At 47.8% G+C, this 14,416-nt stretch overlaps 1 protein-coding gene across 3 annotated transcripts in view; it reads right to left on the bottom strand.

Moving 5' to 3' along the window:
• SMC4 (structural maintenance of chromosomes 4) overlaps positions 1-14,416 on the bottom strand; it is a 199,569-nt gene that overhangs the window by 145,031 nt on the left and 40,122 nt on the right. For all 3 annotated transcript variants that reach the window (XM_082249521.1, XM_082249522.1, XM_082249523.1), the window contains 2 exons: positions 1,881-2,008; positions 1,183-1,323 (listed from right to left, as the gene is read on the bottom strand). In XM_082249521.1, coding sequence (XP_082105647.1) covers positions 1,183-1,323; positions 1,881-2,008 — 269 coding nt within the window. The remainder of the gene's footprint in view (positions 1-1,182; positions 1,324-1,880; positions 2,009-14,416) is intronic.

Raw genomic sequence — 14,416 nt, 5'->3', positions numbered from 1 at the left:
ACTCTCCGGCACACAAATCAATCCCAACTGTAAGGGCAACACCCTATTTCTGGGGTTTTTTTTGTGACCATTCGTCTTGACAGCTGCCATGAACAGTCTCCATTTCTCAGCCCGCACACTTAGTCATGGCAAAGTTAGAATAACCGTTATGAATGTTATTGTAGGCATTGTCAGAATAAACGTGACAGCAGCATGGCATCCATTACTAAATCTGCCCTTAACCTAGTACCGTGTTTTTCTTGCATGCGATTTGTTATTATGTACGATTGGGAAATTTCCCTGCTGTAAGCCTGCAAGATGGCAGAAGATTATTGACTAACAAAACATAGTGGGGCTTGGTTGGTGCACAAACGCAAAAATCAGATTTCTGCACCAGCATAACTAAGCATACAGCACATGGCTACAGACAATGTCACCATTATTTTGGCAGACAAAATTATTGCACACCATTTCAGTGGTCTGGAAATTGCTGTAGGCATATAAGGGAGTAGTACACCATCAGTTGTTCCCTGTCTTGGTCCGTTACAGTAATATATGGTCTGTTTGAATTACACCGACAACTCTACAGCATTAATGCAACACATATATGGGCGATTTGAAAATGTATGAAGCAATATTTAGTATTCCTAAACGTGGAGGTTGTTCACACAGGTCACACATTGCAATAGACCTAAAGAAGAAGGCTTTGTTTTTTTTATATAGGCATAACATAGATGTCAGGCTTTAGAAATAATGAGCACAAGAATTTAACAGTAGTTTCTGTCATCAGCCAGCTTTGCTGTGTTAAATGACTGGAGCTTACATATCAGTCTATATAATCATATTAAAGCATAATTGAGCATCAATAAATGTGTTCCATGCACAAACTGAAATTCCATGCAATGCTAAAGCACACAGCTGTAAAATTCTTATAAAGCCATAAAGTTATATCAAACCCATGTATGAAATCTTACTAAAAACATTGTTTTTACTGAAATATAAAAAACACACTTCGTAAGCGTCATGACTAATGGCCCAAAAACTTTATATACACCATTCTGAATTAACCTCTCAAGGAATGGAACACTTTGCTATAATTATTAAAAAGGGAGTTCACCCCAAAACTGGTGAATAGTAAATAACAAATACAACATTTTAGAAGATTAAACAAAAATCTCTAAAAAAAAAAAAAAAAAAAATTACTTCTCCACATCTTTTAAGGCTTTGCTCTTTGCCTTCATTTCCTCAGCAAGGACACTGCTTTTTTCACTGATCTCCTTAGTTTCTTCTTGGACCTTTTCTTTCTTTTGCTCTTCTTCCTGAATGCGTTTCTGCATTTCATGTCTTTACAGGAAAAAAAAAAAAAAAGGAGGAAAGGAAACTAAAATGGTTATTGGTGTTAAGGTCAGAATTTTACAAACACTAATGGCGCTTTTCCACTGCATGGAACCGAACAGTACGGCTCTCAAAAACAATACCACCTCAATTGTGGTTCCAAGAGGTACCATACCCGGTACCATATCTCACAATCCTTTGCATGCAGTCACTACTAGCCACTGATTGGTCAGAGAATCGTTGTTATCCCACCCACTTAACTTTAGTACTACATTAGTGGAAAAGCAAACCATACCGTACCGAACCGTTCCAACACCGTACCATGCGGTACCAGTAGTGGAAAAGCAAACCGGGCCAAGCAGGGCCGAGTAGAGCCGAGCCAGTACTTGCAGTGGAAAAGTGCCATAAGAAAGCACAGACACCACATTTTTTTTCTGATACTTTTTGAACTATAAACTGCCTATATGTAACAAGTTAAGAGGATATAGTGATTTAATAGCTGTGTAAACAGTAAGGTTTTTTCAATTAACGTTGTTGCTTTTATTAAGCCCTAATGGATTACCTACATGTAATACTGGCAGACCTGATTCTTCATCTTAAAAGTTTCATTCTCCATGTTAAGAAATTCAACCGCCTTATTCTTTTCACCTTCTAATGCATCCTTTTCTTTCTCTACAAGTTTAACTCTGTTCAACTGTCAACAGGGGAAGAAAATATAATATTTTAAAATTCTATACAAACAAAATTTGGCATATACCATCGGCACTAAAAGTCCATCTCAGGATAGTCACATCAGAGCATTCAAAAACATTCTCAATATCCAGTTGTGACCAATACATATCACAGCTAATATGATCACAGAAGGGTACCAGAGCTTGTCTAGATCAGCAGTCGCCAACCAGTGGTCCCGTGGATCACTAATGGTCCATGAGAAAAATGTTGGTGGTCCACAGGGGTTCTGCCACAATTCAACACTATGGCGGATGTATACCTCCCAATGTTATTTCAAATGTTTTCCCTTAATGCGTGCTGACAGTCAATAGTGTCAGTGTGCATTGATACTGGATGCCTCTGTAGTTCCGGCTCCAGTTAACTCAGAGAGAGGCGCTGGGAGTAGTGCAGAGAGCGGGAGGGGTGAAGGAGGGGAATCCCAATAGCAAAGCTGATCACAGAGCTGGAGCACATATAGCTGGAAAAGGAGGTGAGATCCAATGAGGAGTCTGTGTAAGGCAGCAGTGTAATGCACAGTGAGGCAGAAAGTTGGAGCAGTTTGTGCAAAAGGCATGTAAAATTCATGTTGGTGGCATTTGGGTTGCGTTTTTGTGTTTTCTACTGTTTCTCTGATGGATCCGTCAACGGCAGATACTTGAGATCTGTATATGTTTTGGCCCCTGCGTGGGCGTATTTGTGTACCTATACTGTGATTTGAATAAACAGATTAAAAAAACAGAAAATGAATGTTAGTGGTCCACGGGATTCAAAATTGTGAGTTTAGTGGTCCATGAGGCCTGAAAGGATGGCGACCATTGGTCTAAATAAGGGGTCTCCAAACTATTGCCCTCCAGTTGTTCAGGTACTACAATTCCCATCGTGCCTAGTCAAGTCTGTGGATGTCAGAGTTTTACAATGCCTTATGGGACATGTAGTTCTGCAACAGCTGGAGGGCTGTAGTTTGGAGATACCTGGTCTAGATCATGGTCTAGAACCATTATGCAAATGCATTACATTTCTATGTTGAAATGGGAGGTGGGGGTTGGTGGTGGCACAGGAGGATAGGGTAAGTATAATAATTGTAAAACAAGCAAATGCTGGGTATAAAATGGGTGAAAGGGTAGGGCAGTATGCAAGAGGTCCTAGCCCACTCCAAGAAAATAGTGACTACAAGGATTTTAAAAGCGACAGTATAAAAAGCATTTTTTTTAATCTTGGCTGTCAAAAACAGTCTTTCCCCTTCTGCATGTCCAAAAGCAGTTCATCTTAGTGGGCAACAAATTCTAACAAGCCCAAGAAAAATGGAAAAAAAAAAAAAAAAAACGGGCACTGCCAGCAGTTTAACCATTTCGGACCGACAGCTGCAGTTTTAACTCTGTAATTTGACGTTAAATACCACTGTTATGGCAGCAGATAGCTGCCATAACCCTGGTATTTTCTTACAGGACCGGCAGTCCTCTTTCACATAAAAGTGGTCCCAGTGGCGGATTTGGCATGGGATCACTGTTATAGGCGGTGGGAGAGGTGCCCCTCCCCCTGCTTCTCGGTCATTTTCCCTGCCTATCGGAGCCGTCGGTAGTGGGGAAAAAAGTTCTGGTCCGTCCATATCCCAGGCAAAAAGTCGAGTGAGGGCAAGATGGCCCCCCATTCGACTGTGGCCTTGGAGGACCAGAGCGACGTTATACGTCAAATCCTACCAATGACCTTAAAGGGCCCATTTTTTTTTATTGCTTAGATGTGGGATCTGAGGTCTTTTTGACCCCAGATCTCATATTAAAGAGGATCTGTCCTGCTTATTTCTTATTACAAGGGATGTTTACATTCCTTGTAATTGGAATAAAAAAAAATATTTTGTATAGCACTGTCCCCTAAAAGGACTGGATATAACACTTTCTGGATTACCTTGGGTTACCCGTAGCAACTGCTTGCAGAAACGTATCATTTTAAGTACTTGGCTCAGTCAATGATCAGTCCAGGGGATGTTGTTTTGTAGTTTTATTTAGAACTGGGATAGGAAAAGAAGAGATGAGTGGGATACTCCAACTAGTAACTATTCACAGTATTGAGGACTAGGGATGCACCGTTCCGACTTTTTTGGTCCCAATGCCAATCTTTTGCTTTGTGAAATCGCCGATCCCGAGTCCGATCCGGAAGTACTGTTGTGAGCTTATAACAAAATAATACTTCCGGATCAGTATCATCAGCAGATACCTTATAACAATTGTGCATTTAAGAGGTTAAACTTCCCTCCTCCGGCAGACGAACGAAAAGATACATTGTATTCATTGTGTTTACTTAAAGCGGAGTTCCGGCCACAAAAACGACAATCGATTTTGTGGCCATCCGCTTGCTTTTTGTCACCTGAAAAGGAAACGTATTAAAATTTTTTTTTACTTACCTTGTTACCTTGTTTCTTCCACTTCCTCCCTCGGCGGCCGCGGCCCGCGCCGTCACTTCTGGTTTGCAATGATTCCTGTGAGCTGAACGTCATCGCTCCCAGGAATCAATGCAATGGCACCGGCCCCGCTCGTCACCTCCGGTGCGGCGCCGCATTCCCTGCTAAACAGTTTCTGGGCACGCCCAGAAGCTGTGGAGGAATGCGGCGCAGCACCGGAAGTGACGAGCGGGCCGATGCAGGTGCATTCTGGGAGAAGAGGACACGGAAGAGGACGCAGAACAGGATCGTGCTGGCTTCAGCTGCCCACATGCGAGATGGTAACGCTGGAGAAGAAATTTTAAAAATGTAAGTATTTCTTCTTGCAGGCAAGTGCGACCTGGGACAGAACAGAGGTTATCCATTGTGGAATGTACTAGCCCTGACTGTCCCGGCAGTATTTTTATTGAAATTTTTTTTTTCATGGCCGGAACTCTGCTTTAACTGGGAGACTGACAGGCATTTGCAGGAGGATCTTTTTTTTTTTTCTTTTTGACAGCCGTTCTCTGCTCCCTCACAGCTAAAGAGCAAAACCAGATCGGCCCGCGGATCTGCTAATTTTACCGATCCCCCGATCCAGCTATTATGGCCATATCGGCGCCTATATCTGATCCGAATATCGGATCGGTGCATCACTATTGAGGGCATCTGACTTGAGGATGCGGCAAGGCCGCTGCTTCACTCTGCCACTAGAATGAAGGTAACCGAAGGGTTCCTACTTGTAATTATCTTCAGGGTTCTAACTTGGCACCCCCTTTCCTCTCTCTCTGTGCAGACACCCGTCCACTGACTCCTACACTCTGGAGTGGTTCCCTTCCTGGGCAGACCCCAGGTAAGTTCCTATGTACTCACGGACACTGTTTTTCCAGAGTCACCGATGCCCCCAACTCCACCAGTCAGCTTCTTTTGGACCTCCGCATTCAGACACACACACACACACACACACACACACACAGGTTCACCAGGCCGACCGCCTGTGATCACCATCACTTGCTGCAGAAGAGGAGACAGCTGTCACCCTCCTCCTGGGACCTGGCTTCCCACCCAAAGACCCTGAGCACATGTCCCTGGCTTTATATACCCTGCCCCATAATGCACCGACACAGCCAGTCTGTGCCAATCCCTGGGGCAGTAACAAAGCCTTAAGAGTCACTGGCTGGGTTTCCTCCAGTCCAATGTGCCTCCCCATTGGACATAGTGGGGACACTCCCTCAGCCGAGATAAACAACACACTGGACACATGGAGCAGGCCTAGCTAAGAAATCCTGCTCCCTGAGGATTTAGGGAGCATATAAATGTAGCCTGCTGCTCTGCTATTAAGCAGGCAGAGCCAAAACTACTCTGCTTTCCTAGCACCTATCTAGGAGGGTGCTACAAAAAGGGACAGTGTAAAAATAAAAAAAAGGTAAAATAAAATTGAAAGCGCCCCGTCCCTCAGAGCTTGCGCGCAGAAGCAAAAGCATATGCAGGTCGCCCCCACAGTTTTATATAAACCGTGTTCAAACCACACGTGAGGTATCGCCATGATCGTTTCAGCAAGAGCAATAATTCTAGCCCTAGACCTCTTCTGTAACTGGTAATCTGTAGAATTTTAAAAAAGCGTCGCCTACGGAGATTTTTTAGTACCAATGTTTGTCGCCATTTCACAAGTGTGAGCAGTTTTGAAGCAGGATATGTTGAGTATCTATTTACTTGGCGTAACATTGTCTTCTGCACCGATGACCAGGTGGTCGCCTTGCAAACCTGCGTCACTGACGCCTGATGATTGAAAGCCCAGGAGGGACTAAGCGCCCTAGGAGAGTGCACCTTGACAGGGAGGGGAGGAACCTGACCCCCTGAACCACCATCTGTCTGATCCATCTGGAAATGGTCGCAAAGGAAGTGGACAACCCTTTACAAGGTCCATCAGTGAGCACAAATAGTGTCCGACTTCCTGAAAGACTCTGTAGTTGCCAGGTACACCCTAATTGCCCAGACCACATCCAAGGCATGCAAGGGAAATACCTTCAGATGTTTAAGCCTGGGGCACAGGGAAGGTAACACGTCGTCTTTATTCAAATGAAAAATCAGAGACAACTTTTAGAAGGAATGACGGACAGGGTTGAAAAACCAGCTTATCCCTGTGAATCACTAGGTAAGGTGTACGAGAGAATAACGCTGCCAGTTCGACACCCTGTGCTCAGAGGTGATCGCCACCAAAAAGGCCACCTTTTGGGACAGCATAAGCAGGGGAATCTCCTAAAGATTCTCAAAGAGGCTTCTGGAGAACTAAAAGCACCAAATTGAGGTCTCAATAGAGTCTACACTGGGGGAGCCAAATATCAGAAAGGTAGGCACCAGGGAGTGTGTTGCCAAAGGTCTTTGGAAGAAGACTGCCAAAGCCGATACCAGGCCCTTGATGGTACTCAAGGCCAATTTCCGTTCAACAGACCCCAACCCCCCCCCACCATTGAAGGTCAAGATCCGAGCCACCAAGAAGGAGCGAGGATGAATTCAAGAAACTCACACCACGCAATGTACGTCTTCCACGTATGATGGTAGATCTTCCTAGAAGTATATTTTATAGCTTCCAACAGGGTAATAATCACCCCTATCCTTTAGCACCTGGAATTCAACAGTCAAGCTGTCAAAGCCAGTCACTATAAAAGGAGGATGGAAGATCGGCCCTTGGTACAGCAGATCCTCCCTGAGAGGAAGCTTCCAAGGAATGACTGCAACCAGCCACAACAAATCGATGTACCAAGCCCGGCGAGGCCAGTCCGGAGCCACTAAAATGACCGGAATCCCTTCTGCCTCGATCCTGCAGAAAAGTCCTGGCAGAAGCTTGAGAGCAGGGAAGGCATAAATCAGATAATACTGACCCCATGGGGCCTTCAGCACGTTTGCCAGAGGATTCAGTGTGAGCTAATCTGCCTGCCATATTTCCATCCCAGGAATGCGTACAGTGGAGAGGGCTGGAATGAACCATTCTGCCCACCTTAGAATGCTTGCTCCTCCAGGAGATACCAGTACACTTCTTGTGCCCCCTCAGTGATTGACATAAGCCACAGCCGTGGCATTGTCCGGATGAACACGCACTGGGCAACCCTGAAGACGATCCGTCTAATGAGCCAGACAGTCTGATTGCTCGGAGCTCAAAGACATCATCAGTTTGGAGTCCTCCAGTGTTCAGATCCCCTGAGCAGAATGCTTGCCGAGGACGCCTCCCCAGCCGGACAGGCTGGCATCAATGGTGACCACTGTCCAATACAAGTGGAGGAAGGATTTGCACAGTCGAAGTGCCAGAGAACGAAGCCACCACATCAGAGACTCCTTCGTTCCCCAACTCAACCCGATTGTCCAGAGACTGGGGAGTCTTATCCTATTTGGTCAGGATCTCCCTTTGCAGGGACCTTGTATGGAACTGTGCAAACAAAACCGCCGTGAAGGTAGACACCATCAGGCCCAGCAACTGCATGCAAGTGTAGAGGGATGACCATCTGCTGGACAGCAGGAGACGATTTGCAGCCTCGAGTCTCTCTCGTAGAACTTTGAAAAGGTGTGCACAGACAACCAAGTCGCAGCCTTGCACACCTGGACCACCGAAGCCTGATGTCGGAAGGCTCATGACTCACCCACCGCTCTGGTAGAGTGAGCCTTGACAGGGAAGGGCGAAACCCGTTTCTTAATCGAATAGGCCTGCACAATCGTCTGTCTGATCCATTTTAAAATGGTCGCCGCAGACGCAGCCATACCCTTCCGAGGTCCCTCAGGAAGGACAAAAAGAGAATCCGACTTCTGAAAGGATTCAGTGGACGACAGGTAAACCCTGATCATCCTGACAACATCCAAGGAATGTAAGGCAAACTCCTTAGGATGTTTAGGCTTCGCACAAAGCGAAGGCAAAACAATGTCCTCATTAAGGTGAAAATCAGAAACCACCTTTGGAAGGAAGGACTGGTTGGGTCGCAAGACCACCTTATCCCTATGAACCACCAGGTAAGGGGAGCGGCAAGACAAGGCCACCAACTCTGACCCTCTGCGTGCAGAAGTGATCGCTACCAGAAAAGCAACCTTTCGACAGCAAAGAGATCTCCCGGATGTTTTCAAAGGGAGAACATTGCAAGACGGACAGAACCAAGTTCAAGTCCCAAGGAGGTAGGGGCGCCCTCCGAGGAGGGGCCAAGTGACACACACCTTGAATAAAGGTGCGAATCAAAGAGTTGGGACGCCAATGGGCGCTGGAAAAGGACGGCCAGTGCTGACAACTGGCCCTTAATCGTGGACAACGCCAGGCGCTTGTCCACACCAGTTTGTAGGAAGGAGAACACCCTTGCCACCAAGTAGGAATGAGGAGTGAAGCCTCTGGACTCACTCCAGGCAAAATAAGCCTTCCAGGTACGGTAATAGATCTTACCGGACGAGGCTTTCCTAGCCTTGAGCAAGGTAGGAATGACCTCAGAAGAGAGACCCCTGTCTCTCAGGACCTGGCTTTCAACAGCCATGCCGTTAACGCCAGCGACTGTAAAGCAGGATGGATCGGTCCCTGAGACAGTAGATCGTCTCGTAACAGTAGCCACCACCGAGCGGAGCGATTCCATGCGGAATTTTTGAACGCGCACAAAGAGGTTCAAAGCTTTTAAGTCCAGAATCGGACGCACCTTGTCCTCCTTTCTGGGCACAGTGAACAGATTTGAGGAAAACCCCTAAAGTCTGTCCCAATGTGGCACCAGGACAATCACCCCCTGGGCGAGTAGATCCTGAACCGCCCGATGAAGATCTTGCAGTCGATCTGGGGTCAAATAAAGATTTGAGGGAAAGAATCTGTCCGCTGGTCACAAAAAGAATTCGATCTTGTAACCTGATCTAATGATTTCCTGAACCCACTTGTCCGGGATACGGAGCAGCCAAGGTTGGAGGAAACCGCGCAGACGTCCCCCACCCCTGAAACGGGTGAGGGCAGACTGTGCCGCCGCACCAGCCTGGGCGGCTTTTGGCTTGCCCGCCCAGGACTTTTTCTGGCCACCCTGGCCCTTGAAAGGTTTACCCTTGTCCTGCGCCTTGAAGGCACAAAAGGACCCCTGATTTGATTTAAAGGAGGGGCCCCGCTTACCCTTAGGATTCTGGGGCAACAGAATGCTCTTGCCCCCAGTGACAACTTTAACCAATTCATCCAGGGATTCTCCAAAAAGACAAGACCCAGCATAAGGGATGTCAGACACCATCTTCCTGGAAGTCTGGTCAGCCGACCAGCTTTTTAACCATATCAAGCGGCAATTAAGTACTGCGACACTAGATAAGCGCGCAGCTAATGGGGCCTCATTTAAGGCCGCATCGCACAAATACATGACCCCTTGATAAATCTGGTCCACCATCCCCAAGCTAGTAGGGGGGGCAGAATCAGCCACGAGGGTGCGTCTGAGCACCTTGGTCCAATCCGCCACGGCTTGAGCCACCATGACAGAGGCGAAAATAGGTTTCAGCATGGAACCCGCTACCATGTATGAATGTCGGGCAAGAGATTCCAGCCTCCTATCCGTAGGATCTTTAAACACCGGAGAATCCTCTGTGGGTACCAGAGTGGCCCTGTTCAATCTGGCCACAGTGTGATCCAGCGCAAATCCGTAGGAGACGCAAAGGGGTAGAGGAGTTGAAACTCTTAGGCACCACAAAAGTGCACTTCAAGTTGCACCATTGTTCATTCACAGTTTCGTGAAACTCAGCGGGGCAAGGAAATACCTGCGCCACATTACGGGATCTGTGGGTACCAAAAGAGGACCGTTTTCCGGAGGATTGGGCTCATCCTCTAAATGTAGTGTTTCCTTAAAGGCAATGATCAGCGGATCCATAGCTGCACGGCCCTCTGCCGTCCCAGGGGGGGAATCATCCACCCCCGCATTCTCTGCCTCCCCCTCAGACTGACAAGAGCGAGACCCTTCAAGGGGCACACTATCTACGGCAACCATTTCAGATTCAGAAGAAAGAGAGCCTAGGCCTTTTTCTAGCATCAAGTTCAGTCATCAAAAGATCCACTTTGGACGCTAAAGTCGCAAGTGCGGCAGTCAAAGCAGGCAGAGCAGAAGATTCAGAGGAACCTGAATCCTCCACCAAAGCTGGGGGAAATTTGCTGTCCTGTTACCACACGTCTGCCGATCACCTCTGTACAGAAAGAGGAAGTGATGTCACCGCAGGAGGCTAACTAGGACTTCAGACTAAGGAAACATGGTTGCCCATAGAAAGCAATGGGAGGCTCCGGGAAAATGGCCGCCGACGTGCTCAGGAGAACACATCACCACACACAAGATGGTGCCGCAAGGCGCCAAAATACACTACATACATCGCTGCAGAAGCGCCCACAGTGAAGCCAGCATGCTGCCCACACCTAAAATGGGGGACCAGCGGTTTTTAACCCCGCAGCGGTCGCCGCACATTTCTGCACCCCTACACACACCATAAAGTGTCACATAGGAGAGGGACCCCCCACAACCCACATAGCGAACCAGCTGAGTGAAAGTCCCCGCAGGGACCGGGAGAAAGGGAGCCCCGAAAACGCACAGGACTGCCAGCCCCAGAGGCCCCTCACAGAATGTACTTACCGTACCCGATGGCGTGGGTGCCTTACATCGACGGGAAACCTCCCGCCCCATATGGCGGGGTTGCCGTCAGCCAAAAACGCAGGACGCTAGCAACGCACGGAAACCTTGGGAGAGACGTCCAGGCGAGGTGGCCACCTCGCGGGCTTTCATCCCTGAGGACAGGGATGGGTCGTTTGCGAGGCCAGGGCGTATGCATAGCCTGCTAAACGCTCGATGGCGGGCTGGGATTCCATAAGGCCCTCTGTCCTGGGATACCAGGACGACCAGTGCGACTCCCAGCTCCGCGACGCCGTCATCATCTTGAAGAAGTGACTAACTAAACGCTGATAAATAAACAGCTAGTAATGCAAAGAAAAAAACGCATTTGCAGAAATAAAATCATAAGCAATTGAAGAAGGCTGAGACTGTAGCCCCAGCACAGGGAGATCCTATCTTACTCCTAACTAGGCAGAAGACAAACTGAGCTGGGATGGCTGATAGCAGGGGGGTATTGGACCAGTGGGACAGCCCCCATAGGTGTGTCTATGTAAATCACTTTGTTTTTAACAAGTCTTATGCCTAGCTTGCTCCTATTGGTGAAGATTGAACGAGTGGGCGGCGACTGTCAGAGGACGCAAGAGAAATCCAGTTTTCTCTATTCATCAACAGACGCGGCTTCCTAGTTTCATTTCTCATAGGGATGTCCCAAAGCAGTACAATGAGGGGTGGGAAACAACGCAGAAACAAAACATAAGTCCCCAATGGCTAAACTTAACCAACACATCTACCTTGTAGAATTTTGTGAACGTATGCACAGAAGACCAAGTTGCCACCTTGCAAACTTGTAGCACCGACGCTTGATGGCGAAAAGCCCAAGAGACACTCAGAGCTCTTGTAGAATGAGCCTTCACTGGTTAAGGAGGAACCTGACCCCTCAGTGAATAGACCTGTACCACCGTCTGCCTGACCCATCTGGAAATGGTCACAGCAGACGCAGCCAATCCCTTCCGAGGTCCATCAGTAAGGACAAAAAGAGCGTCTGTATTTTCTAAAGGACTCAGTGGTCTCTAAATAAACCCTGATTGCCCCAACCACATCCAAAGAATGCAAGGCGTACTCCTTAGGATGCGAAGGTTTAGGGCAAAGTGAAGGCAACATAAGGTCTTCATTCAGATGAAAATCACCTTTATTCGACTGATTAGGTCGGAGTACCACCTTATCCCTGGGTACCACCAGATAAAGGTGAGTGACAAGAAAATGCCGCCAATTCAGATACTCTGTGGGCAGAAGTGATGGCCAGCAAGAAGGCAACCTTCTTAGATAAAGCAGCGAAATCTCCCACATTTTTTTCAAAAGGAGGCTTTTGAAAAACAGAGAACACCAGATTTTGATCCCACTGAGGTAACAATCGCCTCAGAGGAGCCATATGGCACACTCCCTGGATAAAAGTCCGGATTAGGACATGCGTGGCTAATGGTCGTTGAAAATATATAGCCAAACCCGAAACTTGGACTTTGATCAAAGCCAATCGCTATTCAAACCCTTTCTGCAAAAAGGCCAAAACCCTAGCGATAGAAAAACAAGCGAGGGTTCACCTTCAGCGATTCACACAATGAAATGTACGATTCCCAGCCTTCAAGAGTGTAGGAATCACAGAGTCAAAAATACCCCCATCTCTCAACACCGGACTTTCAACAGCCATGCCATTAAAGCCAGCGACTAATGCAGGATGGAAGATCGGACCTTAAGACAGCAGATATTCCCTGAGAGGAAGGCTACAAGGGGTATCGGCAACCAGCCTCATCAGGTCTGGGTACCAAGACCGGCGAGGCCAGTATGGAGCCACTAGAATGACTGGAATGGTTTTCCACCTCTATCCTGCACAGAAGCCTCAGCAGGAGTTTCAATTGGGGGAAATGCATAAATCAGCCGATACCGACCCCAAGGAGCCACCAGTGTGTCTGTGGCATCGGGCCGAGGATCTCAAGACCTGGCTACCAATCTCTGCACTCTTTCTTGGAGGCGAGAGGCAAACAGATCGACCTCGGGAATACCCCACCGGACACACAGAAGGCGGAACACCTCCGGGTGTAGGGTGATCAAACACCTGACGACTCAGGTAATCTGTCTGCCAGTTTTCCACACTTAGAATGTGTACAGCAGAGACAGGGCCAGACAGAAAGAGGGCTGGAACAAAGCTTTCCACCCAGGTCAGAATCTTGGCCACCTCCTTGGCACCCCCCCTGTGATGATGTAAGCTACAGCCGTGGCGTTGTCAGATTGAATCCGACCCGGACAACCTTGCACACGAGTCGTCCAATGACTAAGACAAAGCTTTATCGCTCTGAACGCCAAAACATTTATCGGAAGTTTTGACTCCATCGTCCAGGTACCCTGGTCACAGAGCTTTCCCAGCACCCCGCCTCAGCCCAACAGGCTGACGTCCGTGGTTACCACCGTCCAAAACAACGGAAGGAAGGACTTGCCCTGGCACAGTGCTGGAGACTGAATCCACAAAACTAGCAGATTTTGTGCTGTTGCTCATCCGAATCACAGAAGCCAAGGACTTTGGATCCTTATTCCATTTTTGTATGGAACTGAGCAAATGGACCCGCCTCGATAACATCAGACCCAAGGCTCGCTTGCAAAATCGTAGAGAGGACAGATTGTTGTCCAACAACAGCTGAATCGCCCCCTGCAACTGTTGCAGCTTGTGCAGGAGAAGAAAACCCTCGCTAAGGCTGAATCCAGAGTCAAGCCCAGATAATCCAGTCTCAGAACCGGAGTCAGCGCGGATTTCTTGAAATTGATGTTCCAATCAAACTCCTGCAGAGTTCTGACCGTGATTGTCAGATCCCACAACAAGGCTGAATGAGAGTCCGCTCTCAACAGGAGATTGTCCAGGTACCCCAGTACCGAAATCCCCCACCGGCACAGTAGTGCTAATACCGGTGCTAGTACCTTGGTAAACACTCTGGAAGTGGAGGCGAGACCAGAGGCTAACGCCACAAATTGATAATGCTCCTCTGCTACCTCAAAGCAAAGAAACCGCTGGTGTTCAACGTAGATAGGGATGTGTAGGTTTGTGTCCTTGACATCTATAGAGGCTAAGAAATCTCCCTGATGCAGAGACACTACTACCGTGCGCATGGACACCATCCGAAACCTCTGTACTCGCACAAAGCGGTTCAGAGCCTTGAGATCCAGGATGGGACACACCTTGCCTTCTTTTCTGGGCACGGTTAATAGGTTTGAAAACACCTGAAAACGTTCCTGAGCGGGAACCGGCACAATCACTCCTTGCGACAGCAAGTCGTGTACCGCCCCTCGCAAGTCCCTTAACTGGACTGGGGATAATTAAAGATTGGACGGGAAGAACGAGACCAGAAATCGATCTTGTCTC

The sequence above is a fragment of the Pelophylax lessonae genome, assembly GCF_965119305.1.
Source record: "Pelophylax lessonae genome assembly, chromosome: 3".
Taxonomy (NCBI): Eukaryota; Metazoa; Chordata; class Amphibia; order Anura; family Ranidae; genus Pelophylax; species Pelophylax lessonae.
Note: the sequence above shows the minus strand (reverse complement) of the source record. Positions and strands in the feature narration are given on the sequence as shown.